At 38.2% G+C, this 27,676-nt stretch overlaps 1 protein-coding gene across 1 annotated transcript in view; it reads right to left on the reverse strand.

Moving 5' to 3' along the window:
• Window positions 1–333: 333 nt before the first annotated feature.
• Window positions 334–27,676, reverse strand: part of NPS (neuropeptide S) — a 79,203-nt gene continuing 51,860 nt past the window's right edge. Inside the window, 2 exon segments of the mRNA XM_070754211.1 lie at window positions 334–546; window positions 8,984–9,065. Of these exon segments, the coding sequence (XP_070610312.1) occupies window positions 334–546; window positions 8,984–9,065 (295 nt within the window).

Genomic DNA, 27,676 nt, shown 5'->3' on the forward strand with positions numbered 1-27,676 from the left:
AGGACTGTTGTAGAAATGAAATTAAAGGATCAGATAAAGTTTATCTCATCCTGAGATCCTGAAGGGGTAAATATAAAATTTGTAACAGGCGAAATTAAGCTGAAAATCATTTTTACATAAATGCAAAATTGTACAATATTCTAACTTAGAAATGTTTTGAATGACCACATTTGCTTCATTTGGCTTGCACCATTTCAAGTAAACATCTGCTTTCATTATGAATAAACTGATACATTTGTTTTATTGGATTCATTCATGCACCACAAACAATTTTAAGCACATCCATTTTAACTTTATAGATTCTGCTTTGTGAGTATTTCTTTAGGCAGCTGTTTATGACTTGGCTCTTCGAAAGGATATTTTTTAAATTCCTGATCCAACTCCATTTCAAAAAGATCTTTTAATATCAGAATTCTCCAGAAAGGAACTGAACAAAACTAGTTCTTCAGATCCATCCATCTTGGCTACGCAGCCATTCAGAAACAGCAGGAAGAGGCAATCAGATTTCCTGGGCAGCTGGCAATTCATATAAAGGGGATTATTCCTCTGAAGATTAAAAAATAGATGAGAAAATAAGTTACCAATTTATATGGGTAGGACAGCCATACTCACACGCATAGGCATAGATAAATCTATTTAGGCTGTAAAAGGTATGGATGAATTTGTATTACCACTTGAGCAGGGATACTGAGTGTTGAGTTTTAATATCTGGCGATGCTAGCACAGTTTATAATATAATAATCTAATTATTATATTATAATACAATAATATTGTAATCAAATGGTGCTGTTGTTTGGCTGTCCTTGAAAACAGTTGTGGGACAGGAGTGGGAAATGTGAATAATAATCCAGCAATAATCTTGCCAAGAACATCAACTTCACATAACTACAACTTGCGAATACAGAACAGGCACTTTTTGTGTGGATCCTTCCACTCTGTCTTTGGGATTTCAGAAAGTTCAGGACAGGTGTATTATTTGTGCACATGCTATACAATTTCTTGTGATTCAAAACTAGAAATTTATACACATTCTTATACACGTAGACACATATCTGTCCAACAGTTTATTATTTTATTTGAGGACAAAGAATTTTGAAGGAAAAGCCAACCATTGCCTTCATGTCCAGTCGCAAAATTTGGACTTCTCCTTCGGAAGCAAAAAACCCGAAGAGATTCTAAGATAAGAAGTAATTCTTCCTGGAAGGACGGCTCTTGATTTTGGTGGGAGACCCAGGCAAATTACAATTTCTTATTTCTCTGTTTCCGACTTTGAAGTCATATGAGCAACACCAGGAAGTTGATTGTATCAGCTGTCAGGGCTCCAAATAGCATCGGAAATCAAATCGGAATCCAAAGCATAGCATTGTTCCAATTTATTAGCAGAGCCATGTTGGCATATCTGGGAGAAACCTGAATTTGAATTCCCAGGGGTTTCTCAACCCAGTTGAAAGTTCAAGCCCTTGTCGCCATACCCACAAGTTCATCACATCGCCTAATCTTTATCTGCCAACTTGGCAGCAACTCCCGTCTCCTTCTGTGCAGGTGTAGAAGTGCAAAGACAAATGATGACTTTGACAATCTGTAAGGAATTTGTTACGGCTACATGCAGGCATCCCTCAAGCAATTACCACTCCCAAATTTCCACAGCTAAGAATACATTTTTAAAAATAGCATAAAGTGTGCCAGGCCAAAGTTCCCAACTGAAATGGCTCCAGACTTACACCAGCCTTTTAATTTCCTAAGGACAAAAGCTGCAGGGCATTGGGACATTGAGTGTATAGTTGCAGTGGGGACTCTGCTGAGATTGCAGTGCAAGCAAGAAGGAAGAAAAAAGAATGCTTAATGAGCTCTTGGAAACAGATTGTTTGTACTCAAGGGTTGCCCAAGAACTGGCCAGAGTATTTCCAATGCAACTCAGAAACATATAGAGCATTGTATGAACAGATGGAAGTATTCACATTTCCCTCCCCATGGGGTGGGGGTGGGGGAGGATAAAAGAGAAGATATATTTTGCATACAGAATCGGCCAAGACTAGTCAAAATTTGGACAAAAGTGAGACTGCAGCATTGTGATGAGGCAAGCTCTGTTGCTTTTATTAGATGCACAAGATACCCCAACATGTTTATAAAAAGGATGGAGCTTGCATCATAATGATGCAGGATTGCTTTTGTCACCAGAAGTCTGAGAAACGTGTGGTTGTATATGACAACTTCTTATGCACATTTTTTTTTCCACTCGGCATCCATCACACAGTGAGAAATGCAATATGAGGATGATCACAATCAGGTATATCTGAGCCTGTTGCCCAAGTCCTCCTGAAAGACAAAGTCCAATATTACTTCTCATTATCATTCTTGATAATGAGAAGAAATACAAATGTTGTACCAGGCAACTTCTCAGAAAGGAGATTAAATAAAGGAATATCCTTTGTAAAAAAGGACACATGGCCATTCAAGCACTTTCAATGTTAATGCTGAAGCAACTGTGATAGTTGTAGTCATCATGCTTAGAGATTCGGTTTTACTTACTTACTTACTTACTTACTTACTTACTTACTTACTTACTTACTTACTTACCTGCATACATACATACCTACATACATACATACATACATACATACATACATACATACATACATACATACATACTTATGTGCCCATAACTGAAAAGCAATTCTGGGCAGCTTAAAGGTGAAACTCGAAAAATTAGAATATTGTGCAAATGTTCCTTTATTCCAGTAGTGCAACTAAAAAGGTGAAACTTAATGTATGAGAGATATTCATAACATGCAAGGCAAAATAGTTCAAGCTGTGATTTGTCATAATTGTGAGGATTATAGGGTATATGAAAACCCCAAATCCACAATCTCATAAAATTATAATATTACATGCAATCAATAAAACAAGGATTGCACATAGAACAATATTGGACCTCTGAAAAGTATAAGCATACATATGTGCTCAGTAATTCATTTGGGCCCCTTTTGCAGCAATTATTGCTTCAATACGGTGTGGTATGGAAGCTATCAGCCTATGGCACTGCTGAAGTGTTATGGTAGACCAGGATGCTTCAATAATAATGCCTTCAGCATTGTTCGGTCTCATGTCTCTCATCTTTCACTTGCCAATGCCCCATAGATTCTCTATGTGATTCAGGCAGTGATGGGCTACCAAAATTTTTTACTACCACACTGTGGGTGTGGCTTATGCATTTTGTTTCAACATCTTTCAGTGCAAATTGGGTGCTCTGGGGTACATCTCCAAATTTTGCTACCAGAACTGCGTTCCTGGCCGTTCCTGTAGGAGCCCATCACTGGATTCAGGTCAGGCAAGTTTGCTGGCCAATCAAGGACAGTAATCCCAAAATCAATGGAGCAAGTTTTGGTGCTTTTGGCAGTGTGGGCAGGTACCAAGTCCTGCTAGAAAATGTAAGTCACTATCCCCATATAGGGATAGTGACATGGAGTGCTCCAAAATCTCTTGCATTGACCCTGGACTTAATGAAGCACAGTGGACCAACACCAGCAGATGACATGGCTCCCCAAATCAATACAGACTATGGAAACTTTACAATGGATCTCAAGCATCTTGCAGTGTGTACCTCTCCATTCTAATATTTTGAGTTTCACCTGTAGAATGGGCAGAAGATAAGTAATGCAAATAATTGTGAATCTCTACAGATATAGGTGAAACTCCATAAATTAGAATATCATGTGAAAGTTCATTTATTTCAGTAATGTAACTTTAAAAGGTGAAACTAATATATGAGAGAGACTCATTACATGCAAAGCAAGATAGTTCAAGCCATGATTTGTCATAACCCCAAATCCACCATCTTAGAAAATTAGAATATTGTGAAAAGGTGCAATATTCCAGGCTCATTCTAATTATCAAAGTAGTGAAATGTTTGCTGAGTTTTCTTGCTCTGTTCCCCTTTATCTTCTGTTCTCTTTGTGGCTCATTTGTTGCTGCTTGTTTTCAAATCATCTAGATTTGTGAGCAGTCCAAATTGAATTCAATAAGTAAATAAATTTCCATAAGATGAAACAAATGAATTTCTTTTCAAGTACAACAAATTAGGTTAAGATATGTGTCCAAATAATTCTTGGAAGACCCCATTTTAAAACCATTTCCTTATGATTAGCCCAAAGGAAATTCTGTCGTTCTGGATATGAGAAATTTCTGATTGTGAGTTTGCAAGAGTTCCCACCTGGGAAGATGAAATCCATCACAAACCCAATTCAATTGGGAGCCTGCAGCCTTTCATCCTAGTAATTAGATTTTAAGATAGCATCGTAAAATCAGCATAAATACACAGACAGACTGGAGGTTTAGCAGTAGTTTGCCCTTCATTTTGTTTTCTAAATGTCCCATTTTGAACTCTCAAGAAAAATATTTCTGTTGTTGCTAAATGCTCCAGCAGTGTAACGTTTAAGCACTGTCATTTCCATGTGTCTAGACACTATTTTCTATTTTATTATTGGTCAACTAGGATTTTGCAAGAGGAAATTGTCTCCAACTAATTGCTTGTTTCTTCCTTTATGAAATAATGTTTTTATTGTTTAGATTGGACCCACAGCTATCATCCCTGGGCAGTAAAATGCCACCAAATGGCAGCAATTGGCTAATGCTTGCTGTTTTGCCCCCTCTCCCACAATATATGGATCATTTACATTTATTTAATAGCACAATTTAGAGAAACTGAAATACTGTATAATATTGAGGGGTGGGGTTTTTTTTTGCCTATCTATCTATCTATCTATTTTTATATCTCTTATATTCCGTTGCCATTGGGATTAATGGAATGGAATAGAATAGAATAGAATAGAATACTTTACTCTCATCACAGACAAATTTCTTATATATCCAATCACACTTGGCCAATAAAGCATTCTATTCTCTTCTTTGAATGTACACTAATTGGCATACATTATCATGAAATTACATAGCATACAACTTTCAAAAGGTTTCCACCTCTAATATAAATATAAACATACAAATAAATATACAAATAAAAATACAACATTATGCAGGTATCCACATATATTGTTTTATATTTGACACTTAAAGCTTATTTTTAAAGGAACATCCTTATTTTTATAGGAACATCCTTTGCTCTGATCCTGATTCTTTTTCATGTACATGTCAATATGCCATTGACAGTTTTCCAACATGTGTATGAAAATAGCAATCAACATCATTTCTAGCTTTATCCTTCGTATAAAGGAGCCTTTCCCTGTATCTCCAGGGATTAAATCTGGGACTTTACGAAAAAATTTCTGTAGCGTTTTAAATTATAAGCCTTCTTTTCTGTGATGCCATGTCTAACTATGACTTCATCTCAAAGGATGAAAATATTTAGTAGAAAACAGCAAAGCAAAATTCAATTTTTGTTTAATTAGATTCTGTATAAAATGAGTGATCAATCTCCCTAAAGAAACTATTTTGTTATAATAGTATACATGCCCGGAGACAGCAAGGAACTCTAGATTAAATTTTATAGTAATGGGAAATGAAGAAACAAGCAGAACTTAATTATCATTAAAATATGTTCTAATTGGAAGTTCTAAAGTATTTATAACCATACTGAATAATGTTTATGCTTTTTAGTGATTATTTCTTTTCATTCATGGATAATTTCTTTGTTTCACTCTGTATCCAAAGAAACATATTGTGTTTCAGATAAATTGTATCTGCTGCATGAGGATTAGATCTAATAAGCAAATTTCTAGGAATTTGGTTTCACTGTTGCTCTGTTCGTTATCTACTTTATAGATGAAAAGATGTTATCATATTTGAATTCTGCTAAATAACAACTATTACAATCACACTTAAGTATATCTCATGTCAACATGCACAACTCATGTATAAAAGGGTTTTTGTCATACAGTTGTAACTACCATCTTGATTTTTTAAATCAATGCATCTGTCCCATGGTTGTCTCTGGAAATATACTTGTGTCAACCACTGAAAACAAGCCTGCATCATGAAAATTGTAAACATATTTTTTTTTTGACAATTGGCAGGAAGTGTGAGAAAAACTTGACATGGTTCAGAGGTAATGATTGGAACATCCCATGTATTTTTTCTGACAATTGGCACATAATTTATATTTAATTATACTACTGAATATTGACACTCTGTGGCCGAAACCTGTTATAAGACCAACTGTATCGGTGTCAATCTGAAGCAAATAGGAAGGCTTGATTACTGAATAAGTCTATGAATTTTAAACAATTGAAAGCAAGTGAATGTAATGTTTTATATTTTCTGAAAGTCGCAACTGTATATAATAATTTGACTATATTTGGGGAAAAACTAGAAATGTTATACTACTAGAAATGTTATACTACTTATCATTTTAAGTTTAAATCCACCAATGCAGACTTTTAAGATTACCAAATAATACCCAACGATGTGCTGTGTTCTCAGTATCATTTAATCATTTATATTGGCATCAACATAACTTCATACAGTATTTTATTTTTGAAAATTCATCATATATTCAACATTTGTAGATAACCATTCCTTCTTTTCAAAAATTTGATCTGCCACCCAATTAATTAGAACATTTCAACATTTTTATTGGAACCTAATTTTAATAGTTTAGTTTGATTTTATAGTTTTAAATATACACATATCATATATGTGCATATTTAAATGATATAGTTTGATTTTATGGTTTTAAATAAACCATATCATATATGGGAAGAAGCTTTGTTGAAAGACTATTGATTTAAATTTAAATAAGATTGCAAAAGTTACCATATTTTTCGCTCTATAAGACGCACCTGCTGATAAGACGCACCTAGATTTTAGAGGAGGAAAATAGAAAAAAAATATTTTGAGCCAAAAAGGGAAGAGAGGAAGGAGTGAAGAAGGGAGTGAGGGAGGAAAGAAGGGAGGAAGGAAAAGGAAAGCAAGAAATGGAGGGAGGAAAGGAAGGAAGGAAGGAAAGAAAGAAAGGGGGAAGGGACAGGAACAGAGGAAGGAAGCAAGGAAACTTATGAAAGGGGAGAGTAAGAGAGGAAGGACTGAAGGGAGGGAGGGAAGAAGGTAGGAAGGAGAAAGAAAAGAAGAAATAGAGGAAGGGAAGATAAAAGAGAGAACAAAAAAGAGCAAGAAAGAAATCAAGAAAGAGAGAAAGAAAAAGAGCAAGAAAGAAAGCAAGAAAGAGAGAAAGAAAGAAAATGAAAGAGAAATAAAAATAGAGAGGGGGAATGAAAGAAATGGAAGGAGGGAAGGAAGGAGAGAAAGCAAGAGAAAGAAAGAAAGCAAGAGAAAGAAAAAAGAATGAAAGAGCAAGAGAGCAAGAGAGAAAAAGAAAGAAAGAGAGAAAGAAAGAAAGAAAGAAAGACAGGTAACTTCAAAGAAAGGCTCACTGAGCATCTCTCACTCTCTCTCTCTTTCTATCTATCCCTCTTTCTTTCTTTCTCTTCCTTTCTCTCTCTCCTCTTCCTTTATCTCCTCTCTCTCCCTCCCTCTCTCTTTCTCTCCCCCCTCTCTCCCCCTTTCCCTCTCTCTTTCTCTCTCTCCCTCTCTTGCTATCTCTACCCCCTCTCCCTCTCCCTTTCTCTCCCCCCTCTCCCCCTTTCCCTCTCTCTTTCTCTCTCTCCCTCTCTTGCTATCTCTCTCCCCTCTCCCACTCTCTTTCTCCCTCTCCCTCTCTTTCTCTCTCTCCCCCTCTCTCTTTCTCTCTCTCTCCCCCTCTTTCTCTCTCTTCTTCTCACTTTCTCTCTCTTGTTTTCTTTCTGTCTCTTTTGCTTTCTCTCTCTCTCACTCTTTCTCTCTTGTTTTCTTTCTCACGCTCTTTCTTTCTATTGTTCTCTCTCTTGCTATCTCTTTCTCTCCCCCCTTTCTCTCACTCTCTCTTTCTCACTTTCTCTCTATCTTGCTGTCTGTTGCTCTCACTCACTCTCGTTCTCTCTCCGTTCTTCTCAGCGGTGACGTGCGCATGCCCTGCCTGCCTCACCTTTGCCGAGAGCACTTTCGTCCTGGGCTCTCAGCAAGGAGGTTGTAGGAGAGGCGGGGCCGGCGGCAAAGGTGATATTCAATGTCGGGGGCGCACGGGCGGTTGCACGCACTCCCTATCTCCCTGCTAGCCCACTCGGAATATTCAAAATAAGAAAAACCTTCGCCGGCAAAGGCTTTTCTTATTTTGAATATTCCGAGTGGGCTAGCAGGGAGATAGGGAGCGCGCGCAACCACCCGTGCGCCCCCGACATTGAATATCACCTTCGCCGGCCTCCGCTGAGAAAAACCTTTGCCGGCATTTCCTCTCGGCGTCAAGGAGGCGCAGCGGCGGGCGGAGAGAGGGAAGGGGGGGCAGCGGCGTCCCTCCTGGCCTTGGCGGGCCGCCCGACCCTCCCCACCTCCTGCAAATGCGGCGGGCGGCGGGGGGAGAGCGAGGAGCCGGTTCCGGCGGGCGCGGGGCTTGGCTGGCTGGCTGGTGGGGGAGCGCCGCTGGTGGTGCGGAGGGAGACCCTCCTTCGGGAGGGAGGGGGCCAGGCAGCAGCTAGCCAGCCAGCCGGCGGGATGGCGCTTCGGAGTTCGCAGCCTCCCCCCCCTGCCTGCATCTTCGCTCCATAAGACGGGGCTGATTTTTCATCCTACTTTGGGAGGAAAAAACCTGCGTCTTATGGAGCGAAAATTACGGTAGATGTACCAAAAACAGTAGGAAAGCAAGTATATATAGTACTGCATATCTTAATTCCCAGTTTCATGCTTTAGTCATTAGAACAGCATACTTCAGATAAAGTAACTATAATTTACATAGATGGAAATCAATAAATGCAAGATTAGTGCAATTTTTACAGCAATGCAAAAAAAAAGCTTAATAAAGCAAGGTACATGTAAAGATGTATTACGAGTTACATAAAGAGGATTAAACATTCGATAATACTGGAATTTAAAGTAGCTTGACATGATGGTTTTAAAAGTAATAACACACTGCAACTCTAAGCATGGAAATGTTCTTACTTACTATAGATGTGATAGTTGGATAGCAGCTGTTAATATTCATTGTTGAGAACCAGATAATTAATACAGCATATAGCCTGAAGAGTCTGTAAGAAAACATGAATTATATTAATTTATTTTTCAGAAGGCAATAAGTGATTCATGTAGAATGCTAATTTCCCAAAGATGGAAATCTAGCACATATACCTGAGCATGGATTTTTAAAATTCTCTTTTATGATTCTTCCAGGTGGAAACAAAATTCACAATTGCACAGCCACATTCCTTATCTTTATTGCTAGTCATTGCCTCAACTATCATTTTATACTAAGACTTTGGAAACAAAAATGTCACAGAATCACATTTATATGCAACTAATTGGCCACAGGTTGGCTTTTATTCTTGCTAAGTGGAAAGATGGCAAGGACGCAACTTCATGACCAGCATGGAGCCACCAAGTGATTAAAGTGACAACATTGATATGAAGAGGCCTTTAAAATCATTCAGCTCTGGCCAGTAACATTGTATGATCCAAATTGTTACAAATCTTTACAACTTGAATACTTGTATGCATTTACTGCAAATGTTAAGTTACTTGTACCTACCATCTGAAAGAAAAATAATATTCCAAGTTATTCCATTTAGAGCTTAAAATCCCTAAATGGCTCAGGGCCAGACTATTTATGTAAACGCCTCCTGCCTCATACCTCAATGTGACCAATAAGGGCCCAGAGGATCGGCTTTCTCCGGGTCCCATCTGTCAAACAATGTTGTTTTATACAATTCCAGCTTACTTGATAGGAAAAAAAACCTATTCTTTGGGCCAGATTACTTGTGGGACTGCCTTCTGCCCTATGAGTCCCAGCAACCGGTTAGGTCCCACACAGTCAGCCTTCTCCAGGTCCCATCAACCATGTCGCTTGGCAGGGCCTAGGAGAAGAGCCTTCTCCGTGGAGGCCCCTGCCCTCTGGAATAAGTTCTCCCTGGAGATTTGCACTGCTCCCACTCTCCTTGCCTTCTGCAAGAGTCTTAAGACTCATTTATGCCACCAGGTTTGGGGCGATTAGATCTTAGCTCCCTGGCCGACAAGTGTTTGTATGGCTGTTGTCCGAATGGGTAAGATTGATTTTTAACTTAACTGGGGATTTTAGATTGTTTGCTTGTTTTAATTAATTGGATTTAGCTATTGCATTCTGTTGTATTTTTATGTTATAAACTGCCCCGAGTACTCAGAGGGCTGGCATATAAATCCCCAAAACAAACAAACAAATACATTTACAATATGTGGTGGGATGAAAGGGATTCAAGAAGGAAATTCGTTAAGATAAAACACTAGGACAGCATTCATACAAAATGTGAATCGTGGTTTACTGGAATAACCCAATAGATTGGATTCACAGAATACACTGGACCTTCACCTAACTAGCCTGATTGGGTTTTGCATAACACAAAGCAGACAGTTAGAAATAGTAGATTGTGCAAACTCTAGGTGTTTGCACAATCAGGTGTCTATGTTAGAAAATATATCATCAACTTGGTGGTTACTTTCCATAATGGAATTTTGTATTGGCTTGAAAAATAGTATTTTGCACTGTTGGCTGATTGTAAGATCCTTATAGACTTTTTACATGAAACAGAAAAAAGATGTGAAACTCTTGTGGTTTTGATGATTTAAAAAAAGGATAATAGAAAAAATGAAGTTTTTGTAGTGTCATCATAACCTAAGAGATAATTTTGTAATCATACATGTATTTGCTACAAAAGAAATCAGAATTTTTCTTTTTATCCTCTTTTTGCAACTGTTTTTCTTTTTTCTCTCTCTCCCTGCTCCCTCCCTTTGTCCTTTTTATTCTGTGCTATTTTGTGTTAACTTTTATGTTCTTTTAAAACCTTTTAATAAACTTTATAACAAAACCCATTTATGTGGTCCAAAAATGGTTGCTCAGGCATTTTCAAACTGAATTTATCAGGTCATGTGGAAATGTTCTCAGACATAAGCAAGAAGGTTATGCTGGATGTTTCTTCCTTTGAGTTACAGGGTGATAGAAACGCTGTGACCTTGGCTGAGAAAGGCCTGAGTACAAAATGGAGTTCACCCTACCCCCCCGAATCTTCTGCTGCATCCTGAACGCGTACACAATGGGGCTCTCACTGCGAACAATAAGAGGGATGTTTTTAAAAAGCCAGGAAAGGTGTTGAAGGCTGTTCTATCACACACTTTTGCCTGCCAGGTGATTGTTACCTATTGTCATTCCGTATGTGATATAAGTAATCACAAACTCAGAAGAGTTTCAAAGAGTTTATCAAAAACAATCCCTTGTAATAGGATAAATTTATAATCATTTCTTCTAATCATAAGTCATAAATTTCATAATACATAAATGGATGGAATGCATTTGCAATGATTTGCCATATCTCCACAAGATCAGATACATCTACTGATGTACTATAATAAAATATGGCTTTTTAAATGGCCACAGCATAAATAAATATGCTTCACAATAACAGAAATATATATTATGTAGTCTTTTAGACATGACATCTATAGTTCAGTTCCTGGTTCATGAATTTATCTGCTTCCTACTTTCATTCTTTGTTTTGTAATATGTTTTTATTGAATCTTTTAAAAAAGAAGATAAAAATTATATAAAACGAGGGGTGAAAGAGCAAAAAGTGCAAGAAAGCAAAATGGAGGATTTTTTTTTAAAAAAACAGAAGATACAAGTGGCGTACAATTATACTTTAACTCTCTCTAAAGTTATCATGACCTTCTTCTTTCTATCCTAAAAGATCTTTAAATTCATGTTACTTTTTTTTTTCATTTCGCTTTTCGGGAAGCTCCCCCCCCCCAAAAAAGAAGGAAACATTTTGGGGAAATATTAATAGAAGAAGAATATATTTCCCCAAGGGAGAAATGGAGAAAAGGCAGAAAGCAGGCCCCAACAGCCTCCAGCAGATGCCTGAAGTCTTTAGAGATGGAGATTTTGTGCCCATTAAGAAATCCAGGCCTTCAGCTCCAGGTTATGGGATTAAGAAAGAGAGGGCATGACTTTTAGGACATGATAGGATCAACGCACCACCAATCAAATAATAAAAGCACACACAACAAACCCCAAACTTACAAAACACTGTAAACTCTATAAAAATCCTTGCACTCATCAAGCTAATTTGTCAGCTGTCCCAGAACTGCATGCTGTGTTTGTGTCTGCTCATCAATAAGCAGAGTCCTTCTTCCCAATTAGCTTCCATTTTATTTCCAGCACCTGGCTTGGAATTGGACTGGAATTTTCTTCCAACAGTTCATTTTGCATTCCCCTCTCTTTCTGAAGGCCTACTACCTTAAAAGTTAATGTTTGAAATCTCTGTTTCTCTGGAATTTATCTTCACTCTATCTGAGCAAGCATGCAGAAGATTTGTAAATAAATGTTTTTTGTTTCTATGGCATTTGGAGCAGTAAACAACCACTTTCCTTTTTATTACCTTTGTTACATACTCAGACTGAAGCAAATAGGTTTTTAAAGAGAAAATACTGACTGCTGATAGGCTAGACTGTCTGGCATCTCCCTATAAAAGGGCTGACTGTCAGATAGAGCGTTTGCTGGATTGTAAATAGTTGCCAAATAAAGAGGCACCCATTGCCTTTTATTCTAGGACTCTGTCCACCACAAAGCACAACTAAAGTCAATTGGACAGAGAAGTGCTGGCTGCGGTAACTGGAATCAAGCGCTTGCATGACTATATGTATAGGCACCAATTTGACTTGATCACTGACCACAAGCTGCTTCTGAGAATTATCGCAAGACACCATCCCACGCCTGGCTTGCTATTTAATTGAGCTATTTTTCTGGCTGCCTATAGCTACTGGCTAATACGCTGGCCTGGACAGGTCTTTGGGGCATGCCATCACCCTCAGCCACTGTCCCCTGATAGAGTTATTGGAAGACCCTACACCTGCTTGGACTGTGGCCCAATAACTTCACTAGAGATTACATGCCACTCTACCAAGAACAAAATAATTGCTGAAGTTTTGCACTGAGTGTTGAAGTGGTGAACAAAAGGTTCCATGCGTCTGAATTTAAAATGTTTATGACTAAACAAAATAAACCATCTGTATTGTGGGGTTTCCTTCTATAGGGGACTGAGTGACTATTCCACAGAAACTATGTTTTGCAAATATTGGAAGCATTGCTTCCATAGGCCATCTGGGGACTGTCTGGATGAAAGCCTTGGTAGGAGCTATGTATGGTGGCCTAACATGGACCAGGACATTACTGAATCGATGGCGACCTGCTATCCATATCAGGAATTCAGACCAGCTCCTCCACTGATGCCCACACACAAAGCTGAAGACAGTCTTGTCCAGAGTACACATTGATTTCATGGGAAAACTTTCCTCGTAGTCATGGACACATGCTTTTAGGGGGGTATAATTTTTTCCCCACACCTTACAGTGATTCAAATTCACATACCACAAATTAAAGTACAATACAATATAATATCAAATGTCAAATTCTTAATCAAAGTTTCCTAATTATTTATCCAATTGTTCTGGAACACATCATTCATCCTATGCTACCTCCTTTTCAAATACTATCATCCGGATTTCAGATATTATTTTTCGCTTTCATTTGAATTCAAAATGCTATAGCTATCCAAATTTCTATTGTCTATTTGCTGTTTTTACCAAAACTATGCCGTCGTGCTTCAGCCCATTTCTTAGATTCTCATTTCTGCTTTTTATACCCACATTTTATCGTAGCTGCCCTTAACAAAGAATAAATTTCCAAATTTGCTTCTCTTTATACTACAGGAAGGAAAGAAAAAGTAGCCATTCACATCATACCTTAATCTGATTAAAACATTATCAATACACATAGGGGAAATGGTTTTTATTAAAGATTTAAAATATACTTCATATTAACTGTGCTTCATTCCTTTCATTTCTTTTATTATACCAATATAACATTTCTAATTTAACAAATCATAGTCATTATGTAATATGCTTTTCTATTTACTTTTCACAAAAGATATCTTCCCTTGAGAATCCCAATAAAATAATAATCTTCCCTAATCTACATATTTTCCACTATCGTTCTTAGTGTAATAATCTTTCCTAATCTATAAATTTCACTGCCAATCCCAGTGCAATTATCTTCCCTAATCTATACATCGCCGTCATACCCAGTGTAATAATCTTCCCTATTCTAATTGTTTTCACTGCCAATTGCAGCGTGATAATCTTCCTTAATCTATATATTTTCCCTATTCTATATTCTATATATTCTATACTATCAAACTCAGTGTAATAATCTTCCCTAAATTATTTAATTTAACTTTTTGTTGCAGTCAATACTAGTTCTTATTCCATATTAATCCTCCTTTAATAATATCCCTTTTCCCTTTCCTCCCATTTTATTTATAACTATAAATCACATAATAAATTTATAATTCAAATAGTCAATAAAAATATTAAAAATATTAATCATCCAAAAATAATCATAACCATTTTCAATTTTCTCATCCATAATAATCATAATAACCATAATAATCATAATTATCATAACCATTTTCAAATTTCTCATCCATAATGATCATAACCATTCCAATTTTCTCTTCATTATTCATATCATTCCATTTTAACATTTTTTCTCTTATTTCCTTTTCAATAATAAATTCCAATAGAGTTAAATCATTAATAATTCCAATTCATTTAATTACATAGTCATTTCTTTTTATAATTTATAGCTTTGTGGAAAAACTCAGTCCTCTTTCTCTTCTTTGCAGCACTGCTGTCTTCTGTATTTTCATATATATGTTCTTAAAGTGTCTCAAGCCTCTTTTGAAATAATATTATCCAATGTGTTATCCAATGTGCTATTTAGTCAACTCAGTCAGTTCCATCTCAAATATTTTCTTCCTTCCATGCCATAGCTAATAGCCTCCTCTTCTCTCTTTGTTTGAAGGCCAAACAAATAAGATATGCTCCAGCAATGTCAACATATAACAAAAAACCCCGCCATCTTTAAGCCAACTAGTTGCAATATCTCCTCCAACCACAAGATGGCACTAAATAACAAATTTACAAATCTTCCTGTACAGTATATAGCATTCCTCTTCATTTAATAAATATAGGGTAAAAACATAGCCTCCACAGCGAGAATTTAAAGTTCCCAATTTAAAAAAAATGAATATATAGACAATTGAATATCTTAGAAGTACAATCTTGGACAGTTTGCTATATCTGAAGCCTTTGCTATTCGCCCCATTGGAAAATAGCCACTTCTGGTTCAATTTTCCAGCACTATTAGCTCCGTTGCAAATCAAAGTGAAAAACAAAGGTCCAAAAATCCATTTCGGCCATTTTCACTCACCAGCACCAAATTTAAATATTTTTTTTTCTCTGTAAGCACTCCTTCTTCTCTTTCCAGATGTTACCGATCATCTTTTCATCCTGGTGTTGCGTTGTCTCCATGTATATGTCGGCTCAGGTATGGCTGCCTGGCCAGCTTCACACCACTGCCAGTGCAAGACTGGACAGGTTCATATGGAGGGGACATTCCAGCCCCACACGAGACCCCAGTAGCGTCCCTTGCATCACCTCCCCTTCAGGGAGGATCCAGTCTGGTCCAAAAGGACCAGAACCCCTGGATGGTGGGGATTCACAGCCTTTCCAAGACAGCAGAAAGGCTCCTTGCTGCCACAGCCATTAGACCCCACCCCTCTCTCTATGGACGCATATTTGAAGTGGTTAGACATAGCCCTCATGACCACCACCATGACAGAACTACAAGTGTTGAGGCAGTCATCAAGGTGCTATGGAGATTTTTCTCCACACATGATCTTCCCAAAAGCTCATCTGTCCTGACCACTCACCCATCTTCGACTGAGCTATGCAGGTCTGAATGACTGCATTCTGCAGTCTGCCTATCTGCAAGATTGCATCACATGTTGGATTAGTCCAACTAACAGGGGAAGGGTGATACATTATCAGACGGAAGCACATAGGCTTCAGTCAAGTCCTCCATTCCGGAGGGAAAAAACTAACTGGTGATTGGCTAGATTATCTGGCAGCTCTCTATAAAAGGCTGGCTGTTAGACAGAGCCTTTGCTGGATTTAAATAGTTGCCAAATAAAGAGCTGTTGTTTTGAAGCCATTTCTGTCTACCTTTTCCATTCATGCTATGTAACAAACTTAGTTCTAATAGAGCCTGAGAAGCAGCTTCAGCCACACAAGCTGTCAGGGGGATTTCCGTCTATTTACATATTCAAGCAGTTTAAGCCATATTGAGTGAGAAAATCCCATCATTTGAATAGAACTGGAAGCTGCAACAGGTACACTAAGTTCATCCCTATGAGATAAGTGGATTAACTGGATGATTCTGGTACAATGGAAAGCTGTAACGGTTTGCGTCTGATTTTTTTATAAAGTTGAGGTTCAGTTTTAATTGGCTCTGCATTTTCTGAGCTCCATTTTTATGCAAATCCTCTCATGGTAAGGGAGAAGGCAGCCGTAGCCAACAAGGGGTTGATGGAACAATGACAAGCAATGTCACAGTTCTGCATTTCTTTATGATTCTGCATTTTAGCTTTGCAGAGTGGTAAGACCCCACTTGTAAAGCGTTTAGAACTCTTTAATGCATACAATTCTGTCCTCCAAAAGTCCTATGTAAGGAACTATAGATTTATGAAAGAGACAGCACCATTTTCCTAAGCTTTCTGCTGTCAAAATGGTTCTTGATAGTCAGGCATGACCATTTCCCCAGCTTTTTCCTGCTTGTTATACACTTTCTTTAATTGTGCTTTCAGGTCTGATTAAGCAGGTGACTATATGACCCAGTTTACTGTCTTTCACTAGCATCTCTTTCTTTAACAGGCCAACTGCATTGCACATATTACTCTCAGTGTTTGGTTAGCATTTAGCAATTTATGTGTTGGTGTTAAAAGATGTGTTATATTTCAGATTGTGTAGTTAGAAGGCATGCTTGTAAGTGAACCATAGTTTTACTAGAAAACTGTAATTTCATCTATTTTTAAGGGGAAGGGAAGGAGGGATAATCTTGGAGAAGGGTATCTAGGACATATTTATCTATGTCAGAGATGGCGAACCTTTTTCCCTTCGGGTGCCAAAAGACTGTGTGCACACGTTATTGTGCATGCATGAGTGTCCACGTCCATAATTCAATGCCTGGGGAGGGCAAAAACAGCTTTTCCACCCCCAGACGGCCTATGGAGTCCAGAAATGGCCTGTTTCCCAATTTCCGGTGGCTCGTGTTTCGCACTCCCCAGGCTCCAAAGCATAGTTCCCTCTAAGCTGAGCAGTGAGCAATCGCTCACTTAAAAATCATCATCAACTCAGTGTTTTCCAAACCTGCCCAGAAGCCGAGAGGGAAAGAGTGAGAGGGAAGGAGAGAGAGAGGAAGAGAGAGAAAGAGATAGAAAAAAGAGAGGAAGGAAAAGAGAAAGAAAAAGAATGGGAGTAAAGAAGAGAGAAAGAAAATCAAAATCTATTTTGAAACTAGCTCAACTATTTAAGTGGCATTTTGATATTGATAGAGTTGCCCTATTATGAGCTCACTGTTATAGACACACAGTACAGTATTTTATTTTGAAATTCTCTGAGGCAAAACAGGGTGGGTTATTTATTTGTTTATTTATTTATTTATTTATCTATCTATCTGTCAATTATTTATTTATTTATTATTTATTTATTTATTTATTTATTTATTTATTTATTTATTTATTTGTTTGCATCCCAGTCCCAAAGGGACTGCCGCTCAGACACTATACTTTTCCACCCTCCCCCCCAAAAAATTAGAGGGAACACTGCTCCAAAGGCTTTCCTGGAGCAGAGGAAGGGTAAAAATGCCCTCCTGCATCCCCCCAGAGGCTCTCTGTAAACCAAAAAACCCCTCCCACAGCCTCTGTGCAAACCAAAAATCAGCTGATGGGCACACATGCATGTTGGAGCTGAGCTAGGGCCACGGCTCATGTGCCAGCAGATATGGCTCCACATGCTGCCTGTGGCACCCGTGCCATAGGTTTGCCATAACTGACTTATGTCCTATGTATATTTTAATTTCAAATCTAATAATCCTCAATTTCCCGACATATCTAAAAATCATCAGATTGGGAAATCCTCTATTAAACTGTGTACTATTGGAGATGGTTGTATTTTCTTAATGTCTCCTTCATTTTTTGGCTTTATGGTGAAACAGTCTTTTTTTATTCTGTGTATCCATTTAAACTATGCTGGTTTCATTAGATTTTATACATGGATTCATGGTTCCACTGAAGTAGTTTAAACTAATTGCCTTCCAAAGATATTTGCTTATAATTGCTGGTCAGAAAATTAACATCTCTGTATTGTTGTAAGTACAACAGCCAGGAGCAGACAGAAGCCTTAACAGCAAGTTACCTCAACTATATATTATTATATTCTCCATTTACCCATTGCAGTGTTCAAAACAATTCCTAACATTATCTAAGAGAAAAGAAGACTGTGGAGGCTATGTTCTATTTTTCCGTGCATGTAATCTTAAAAAAAGTTTTCTTATTTGCCTTACTCACAGAATTTTTTGTACATGGTTTATTGACTGAATAACTATCAAGAATTTAATTAGTAGCTGTATGAATTGCTCTAATGTCTGAGCAAAGTTTTTAGATTGAGGAATTTCTTGCCCTTCATCTGAATTTTATTTGAAATAATCCACACACCTGATGAGGCCATCTAGCATCTCTCTGTTTCTGCTTCTTCCTCTCCTCCTTTCTTGTTTTCACCCTCTCCCTATCACCTGTACCCGCTCTGCTTTGCTTTTCAATGGGATGACATCAGTATTGCATAGAGTTGGAAGAGTTGAGATGGTTATTATGCATATTCTTAGGTTAAGCTCTGTCAGTACTGATTCAAAGTTGCCCTATTCTTTAATCAGCTAAGATTTTGCCCTGGGATTCAGAGTTTCTCTCCCCCCCCCCATGTGTGTGTGTATGCGTGTGTGTGTGTTGTGTATGCACAGAACGGGGAATTGCGCGAGCGTGTCTCAAAAGAAATGAACAAAATAATATTCAAGTACATTTCAATTTGCTCTACAAAACACTTTTATTCTTAACAGCATTGTAATACTTTTGCGATGCACTTGACAGTATGTCCAACCAGATAGTTTTGGAACTGAAATTTATGTATAATTTTTATGCTTGTTTTTTTTTCCTTTCTGAAGCATAAGCTGGTACTATCACTAATAGGTCAACAAGAGTAGCAACAATAAATACCATCAAAATAACATCCCTTTCTTTTCACTCACACATACCAAGAAATCAATAAAGCAAAACAATTTTGTCATCGGTTAATTAAAGTGAGAAACACACAATGTTTTGTCTCCCCATATTGAAAAAAATTCAGTACTTTGATATAAGGATCACTGTGTATTTTGTTTTATTGTATTGAAAGAAATATCAAATTAATCACGTTTTCTGGAATTTGTTAATAGAAGAAAAACAAGTTATTTAGATTTGCTAACCATGGTAAATACAAGATACAAATACAACAGAGCAATACTGTGCAATTCAAAAAGTAAGCTAAAGCTCATATTTAGCAAACTCACTATTACATGTAGGAAGCCAAGAATGCTAAATAAGAAACCAATGCCTTATTCCTAAATTCTTTATTAACAAGTTATATATGAATTCCACAACAGGAAGAAAAAGGGCAGCAAGCACCAGGCCATCAAAATCTGCATTTGATAATAAAATATTTTTGTATAAATAATGGAGACTCCTGAGCCAAGACTACATTCTCTTTCACATTTCAGGTTTATTAAGGTGATTGATGTCTTCTCTGGGTTTCAATCTGGCAAACAGAGAGAGAGAGAGAATTTATAATTCTTGCTCTTAAACTTTTTTCTGCTTCTGTATTCTCCCTCCATATCTGTTTCTATCACTTGTATCTAGGCATTTATTTATGTTTCCGCTTCTCCCCCTGTACCAGAGGTATCTTCTTATGTTTAGGAATGTCCTAGTCTAGAAGAAACATTGTAGTGGTCTTGACTCCAGCGTCGACATTACATTATTTTAAAAATAGCGTGAAATATAATAAATCCCAAATATATTATAAAAAAGGCAATATAATAGATGCAGAAAGATCCTTCCTGTCTTCTTTGTCACACATCACAATAGTTTCAACCAAAGCATCTGCTCTAAAAATGACTGAATTAGAAGATACATGATCTTTACAGTTATATTTTTGGATTTGGTCTAAGCAGGTGCAAAAATATTGCTTGTTGTGTCACAGCCATCATTTTCTATTTATAAAATGTAGTTCTTAATATGGGACTACATACTTTTTTGCCTCTATTGCCCCATCCTATTATAATTCAAATATACAGGGAGAGTGTGGGAAGACAAAGTGCATATTTCTTTGCATAATTCTGACAATATCTGTCAATTCCATTTCCATCTCTGAGCAGAAATTGCCAATTAATTGTTGGATTAACAAAATGACTAACATGTGAATGTCTAACACAAATATTCACTGACACATCTCTTGCAGTTTCACAAAAATAAACAAGCCAACAAACACATTAAAATATTTCTGAAGAAAAACCCAGTTAGCTGGTTTAACTGCTCTGACAGATAATTTATTTCCTAAGAAAGCATAACAAAGCCAAAAATTCTGGTTTGAGAATGTTGCAAATAATTTCAAAATTCAAACTGAGGCCTAGCAAAGTTTCTACGTGATTTGAACAAAGCTTGTTTTATAAAATTCCAAAATACAGTTATTTATTGTCAGCTATTGTCAGACCTCTAAGTCTCCTTTGCCAACTCATAGTCATCAAGTCATCATAGGGTGACTGGTGCAAGAACTAGGCAGGTGTGTGGGTGGGCAGAATGTAGAGTGGTGGTTGCAATGGCCAGGAACTTCCCATTTTCATGCACACATCCTCTGCTGTCAATGCAGGCTGTTCTACACCACCATTTGGTGGTGGCAGCAGTCAGTGAGGTGAGTGGTGGGCAGATGATGGAGGCTGGGCACATCTCATTTTTGCATCTCCTGCTGCTGCTGTTACTGCCACTGTGCCAAATAGAAGCTCCATTGCCTGAATACTGCCACTGCCACTGAATGGCCTGCAGTGGCAGTGGTGGTAGTGGAGGATGTGTAAAAATGGGAAGCCCCCCGCTGCCACTGCCACGCTGCACCTGTCACCCACCCATCTCTTTCTCTCCAGTTGCCCGTGGTAAGTTGTCCCAATGGAGAATTGCCAGTTAAGTTGTCCTGTGCAGTGAAGGGCTGCAAAAAAAAAAATTACCACCACACTGTGGGTGTGGCTTATTTTGTGGGTGTGGCTTGCCAGCCATGTGACCAAGTGGGAATGGCTTGATGATCATGTGACCAGGGGTGACTTAAAAATCATGTGACTGGATTAAAGGTGGCCAACTTGACGTCACTCACACCAAGAGTTTGGCTTAGGGTTAGGGTGCCTGGCCTCTTCTTACCTCAAAGAGAAACAATTTCCCTTACTATTACTGAACATCCAAAATATACTATTTAATTCTATGTATGTATGCCATATGTGTACATACATATTACACGCAGGCACCCAAAAATATAGATTATCTACTATATAAAGTGTATGTACACACAAGCACACAAAGCTCTTCTAAAATTACACACATTCAACCTCATTTACTGTGATAGGAAAAAACATACCCAGAGCCCAGAAGGGAGAAAAAGAAAAAAATTCAAAATGTTTCTACTGGTTCTGCATATCTGACCATACCCATATGAGCCCCTCACTAGTCCTGTGACAACTTGGTAGGTGTGAGTTGGCAGAGGTAATTTGTTGGTGGCAATCTGGCCCCACTGAGCTGGTTACGCTGTGTTGTCCCATTCCACCAGGAAAGGTAGAGATGATAATCACAATGGAATGAAGAGACAGCAAGTAGATTTCCTTTTCAATTATCTCTTTTCAGAAGCTGGTGCCCATGAGACCAAAGTTGTTTTCAATCTGAATGCAAAAACAGATTCCAGGATGAAATTCAGGGTGTAATTTCATTCTGAAAAATGGTGTTGCTTGCTGTTTTCAAAAATCGAGCCCTTTGGGTGCCCGGGGAAGAAAATTTCTGATGCCAGGCATGGCCAAAATTATTTTTAATCAGAATGCAAAAATTGATACTGGCATGGGATTTGGGATGGAATACTTAAAAATGATGCTGTTTGCTCTTTTTAAAATCAAGCCTTTTCTGAGGAAGCAAATTTCTGATACTGGATACAAGAGGCCAGGCAGGAGGTCTTTTTTTTTTCAACTTCAGTGCAAAAATGGATGCTGGGAAGAGATTCAGATTGGAATTCCATGCTGAAAAAAGTGGTGCTGCTGTTTTTTAAAATTGAAACTTTTGGGTGCTCGGGGAAGAAAACTCCTCATGTTGTCAGAGACATAGGTGCCCAGAAGGACATTTTTTCCCCACCCAAATGCAAAAAATGGATGATGGAATAAGTTTTAGAGTCGAATTTCAGGTTTAAAAATAGTGTTGCTTGCTACTTTTATAAATTGAGCCTTTGGGGTGTGGTGAAGACTTCAGATTAACCATAAATGCTCCAGACACTTGTTCTTCATGAAAAGATAGCAGCTGCCAGCTGGTTTGGAGTTCTGAGAGACAAAAAGAACAGCTCTGTTTCTTAAACATCACCCAGTGTCTTTGAAATGACACAGGGGGTCATACATTTTCTTTTCAAATCTCTTTCTGAAATTGTTACATTTTCAGCTATTAGATACCCTTGGATCCACAGTACTGGGTCAGTTTCACTGCTGACACTCATGTGAACAGAATAAGTATTTTCCTTTGCTAAGGAGAATTCTGCGCATCATAATCTAGGAGATCCAGTTATGATTCACTTCCTGCTACATATTCTTGTGGCTTTCAAAGAGTATTTAATAATAAGGAGTCTTCTTGTGAGCCACCTCGAGTCTCCGGTGAAGGGCGGCATACAAATCTAAATAATAATAACAATGACAACGACAACGACAACAACAACAACAACAACAACAACAACAACAACAACAATAATAATAATAATAATAATAATAATAATAATAATAATTGCAAAAGGAAATGTTGAGCATGACATTCTGGCCACAATTCTTATTGTGAAAGAAGGAAGAGGAAATGATATTTTTGTTGCCCCCCCATTATTAACTTCCTTTTCCTCTCACTGACATTTTTCTCTAATCTGATTTTATTCTGTCCTTTATGTTCTATGAATTTTGGATTCCAGGTTTGATTGTGATCCTTCCCCAGGTATAACATTTTTTTTCTGCCTCCCCACCTTCATGCCTGCAGTGACAGCTGCAGAAAAGCTTTGAGGAATTTTAAATGGGCTTTTAACCTGAAGGAAAGTTTCATGGTGAGCAGAAGGAAGGCATCCTTTTAAAAAAAATCAGACCCTTCCCTGGTCTCCCCATGCAGTGTTCAAGCTGGAAACATAAAGCCGAAAAGCAGAGATTGAGAAAGGAGAGGGTAAAAAGCATGTAGCAAAAAAATTACACATTTCTGCTCATCAGTTATCAGATTTTACCCTTTGTTCAATTGATGAGTGACAGCTTAGAGCTTTACTGCCCTTGGAAATGTCAGTACTAGATCATTATTTGATGACTATCACTGCCAGTATAAAGGTCCTTGCGAAGAAGGAAGCTAATGTTGCTGTCATACAATTCAGTGGCCAGCCTGACATGCCTTTTGTCTGAGTAGATGCCATGGATCTTCTCCTATCAAAAGATTCAGCCACGAATATCATATACAGAAGGGATAGAGGAGACTTAATTTCTCCTTCACATTTCCTAGGGTGATGGAATGTTGTCATTTTGTAAAGAGACATAATTTCAAAAAGAAGACCAACTCTAAACTTTAACACGGCTTGCTTTATGAAGACCTCTCTTTCACATTTTCTTCTGGTTAATTCTCTTTGGCTTAATAATGATATAAAAGGCAGAGAAATCTATTTCTCAGGTAATTAATGAAATTACAACAACTTTTGCAAAAGTGGCCCTTTTTTGACCTCCAAGGCAAAACTTTCAGTGGGCTTGTCAATGATCTCAGAATTTAGGACAATCTCTGCCCAGCTGCAGAAATTGAGGGTGGGTCGGATAAAGAGGAAAGAAAGCCATGTTACCAATTTAGTGGTTGTCTAAAGATTATCCTTCATTAATAAAGGAGAATATTTGTAGCAGCTCAGGTTGACATGAGAGGTCCTTGCTGCCCTCTGAGCTTACTTGTCTTCTTACAGATGTTTCATTACCCAAACTAGGTAACACCATCAGTGCTAGTGAGGACTGATGTTTGTTGTCAGTTTATAATCTAGTGGCCTGCCTATCAGTGTTGGTGGGGGTGGTCTTTGGTTGCGTTGTTTCTTGTTGGCTTCTTTGGCAGTTTCGTGATTGGGATATTGTTTACTTGATTGTTGGTCTGATGTTAACCTTGGAGTTAATCTGTGCTGATCTGGGTGCTGGGTGTGGTGGAGAGGTGCTTAGGTCTTTTTGTTCCTTTTTGGGCTGGGTAATAGTTCCTTCTGCATAGTCTATAGATCAGTGGTTCTTAACTGGGGTTCTATCGAACCCTAGGGATTCGGCGAGTCGGTCTCAGGGGTTTGGCGGAGCCTCGGCCACAAAGGTCAAAACACACCCGGCTCATTATGTAAATTCGTGATGACACGCCCCAAAGGGTTCGGTTAATGTGCATATGAAACTGGTGGGTTCAGTATCTCAAACAAGGTTAAGAACCACTGCTATAGATGTTGTGAATTTATTTGTTGGTTGGTTTGGATTTCTATGCCGCCCTATGTTGACTCAGGGTGGCTTAAAAAAAATAGGAATAAAATACAAAATATAGCAAAGGGAAACACAAACATAAAAACTAATATGAAAACCCCAGAGTTATTAAAACCAGACATTCACATTCATCCTAACCACAATCTTACATTCATATCATCAACCAGAATGAGATACCAGCACTCAATGGCCCCGGGCTTGCTGGCAAAGATGAATTTTAGGACCTTGAGAAAGGCCAGGAGGGTGGAGGTGGTGCAAATCTCTGGAGGGAGTTGATTCCAGAGGCCTGGGGCTGCCACAGAGAAGGCTCTGCCCCTAGGTTCCGACAGCTGGTATTGCTTAGCTGACAGGACTTGGAGAAGGCCGACTCTGTGGGACCTGACTGGCCGCTGGGATATGTGAGGCAGAAGATGGTTCAGTAAGTAACCTAGTCCTAAGCCATGTAGGGCTTTATAGGTCATAACCAACACTTTAAATTGCATCCAGAGACCAATCTGCAACCAATGCAGCTCACAGAATAATGGTGAGATATGTGCATGCCTTGGAAGGCCCACAACAGCTCACACAGCTGCATTTTGCACTAACTGTAGTCTCTGGACATTCTTTAAAGGTAGATCCATATAGAGGGCATTGCAGTAATCGAACCTTGAGATGACAGTGAGAAGAGACTCCCTGTCCAAATAGTGCAGCAAATGCCCCCCTTGCCACAGCTGAAAGATGATCTATTCCAAGCTCAACTGTGGATAAAGGAGGACTGCCAAGTTGAGGACCCTCTCTGAGGGGGTCAAACATCCCCCCCCAGGTAATGGATGGACAGATAGGATTGTTTCTGGGAGGCAAAACGCACAGCCACTCCATCTTGTCATGGTTGAGCCTGAGTTTGTTAACACCCATCCACTCACCACCACCCCCAGATACCGGCACATCAATTCACTGAATTGACGTGGGATGGAGATGTACAGCTGAGTATCATCAACGTACTGTTGGTAACTCACCCCTGCCATTGGATGATCTCACCCATGTACTTAAGTATGTGTCTATTAATGGCTGGTTTGTCAGAATTTGTCAGAAATTCCCTGTTGTTATTGGACTTGGCTTGGTCTAGGTGGGTCACATTTTCCCAATAGCCAATTCCCAATATCACTATTGCTAGGAGCGGTCATATGAATTCTTTGGTTGGGCTGTTTGCTATTGGCTTCTTTGGCAGTTACTTGATTGGGGTATTGGGAAAATATGATCATCTTGGACCAAGCCAAATCCCAAAATGCCAGGGATTTTCTATAAGCCAGGCACTCTGACAAATCAACCATCAATGGACATGTAGATATTAACAACATCTATAGACTATGCAGAATAGATAATCAACCAGCCCCAAAAAAGAACAAATCAGTAAGAAATCCAGATAATTAAATAGAATTAGGAGAGGCAGGAATGGGCAGAAAGAGGCCCAATGCTATGGACATTTACTGTAACTGATAGGAAACTCAAGTAGGATTATTCCACTTTGTCAATCAATATTCTGTGACCAGTGAACGTGGGCAGTTTTCCAGTATCTTCCATCTCTTTATTTCCATATACCTACCAACTGCATAGGCTAATTTTTTAAAGAGGCTGATCTTCTAATTAGTATTCACCATCCGTATTCACTTCTTTCTTTTAGAAAGTGGTTGCAATATTAATAAAATTATCAGATATTTTTCATGATATGTTCATTTCTTATCCTCCATATTTATATATTTCTTGCAACCAATCTTCCTGGAAGCCCAACCTGTAAAAAACATTGTTAGTTTAGCATTATGGCGTATTTGTTAGTGAATAATTGATAACGCTACATCCTTTATGCTATGGTGGCAAATCTTTGATTCTAACTGTTGTAAAAGAGAACATTGTTGTGAGATTTATTATGCCAGGTAATATGAATGGGATAGCACCAATATAAAATATCGTAACCATTTCAGAAACAAATTTAGATAAGAACATGCTAATGTGTTGTGTCAGCAAAGATAAAGGTATTGCTTGACAATTTATTAGTTTTTTCTAACTTATCCATTCCAAATTGTATTTATTTATTTTTTCTGCAAACATCTTGAATGAAATCACTTGTAAATCACCTATTTAAGCTTGGAGAGATTAGACGTACCACAAATGGTTTCATAAATTAAGGCCGGATGAAGACAACTGTTTGTGAACATTTTATCTCGCCTAGCAAAGAAGCTCAGCAAAACTAACTTACATATGCAGAACTATATTTTGGCCTTCAAAACTGATCAGGGAGAGGGCTATGTATGTATGATAGAAATATTTGTTATCACATTTAGTTACTATTGGTTACTATCCTGGTGACACATCATGCATGGACATCAACTTCTATCTTTTGATAACTATAGTAAAGTTTAATTTTTACATGGGACCAAATGAATTATTTCTGGTTTTGGGAATTTACAATGACACAATGTACAGTGGTACCTCTACCTACAAACGCCTCTACTTACAAACTTTTCTAGATAAGAACCGGCTGTTCAAGATTTTTTTGCCTCTTCTCAAGAACCATTTTTCACTTACAAACACAAGCCTCCAAAGCTGTAACTGGAAAAGGCAGGGAGAAGCCTCCATGGGGCCTCTCTATGAATCTCCTGGAGGAAATAGGGCCAGAAAAGGTGGGGGAAAGCCTCTGTGGGGCCTCTCTAGGAATCTGCTGGGAGGAAACAGGGCTAGAAAAGGTGGGGAGAAGCCTCTGTGGGGCCTCTCTAGGAATCTCCTGGGAGGAAACAGGGCCTCCACCCTCCCTGTGGTTTCCCCAATCGCACACATTATTTGCTTTAAAACATTGATTCCTATGGGAAAAATAGCTTCTTCTTACAAACTTTTCTACTTACGAACCTGGCCACGGAATGAATTAAGTTG

The sequence above is a fragment of the Erythrolamprus reginae genome, chromosome 5 (genome assembly GCF_031021105.1).
Source record: "Erythrolamprus reginae isolate rEryReg1 chromosome 5, rEryReg1.hap1, whole genome shotgun sequence".
Lineage (NCBI taxonomy): Eukaryota > Metazoa > Chordata > Lepidosauria > Squamata > Dipsadidae > Erythrolamprus > Erythrolamprus reginae.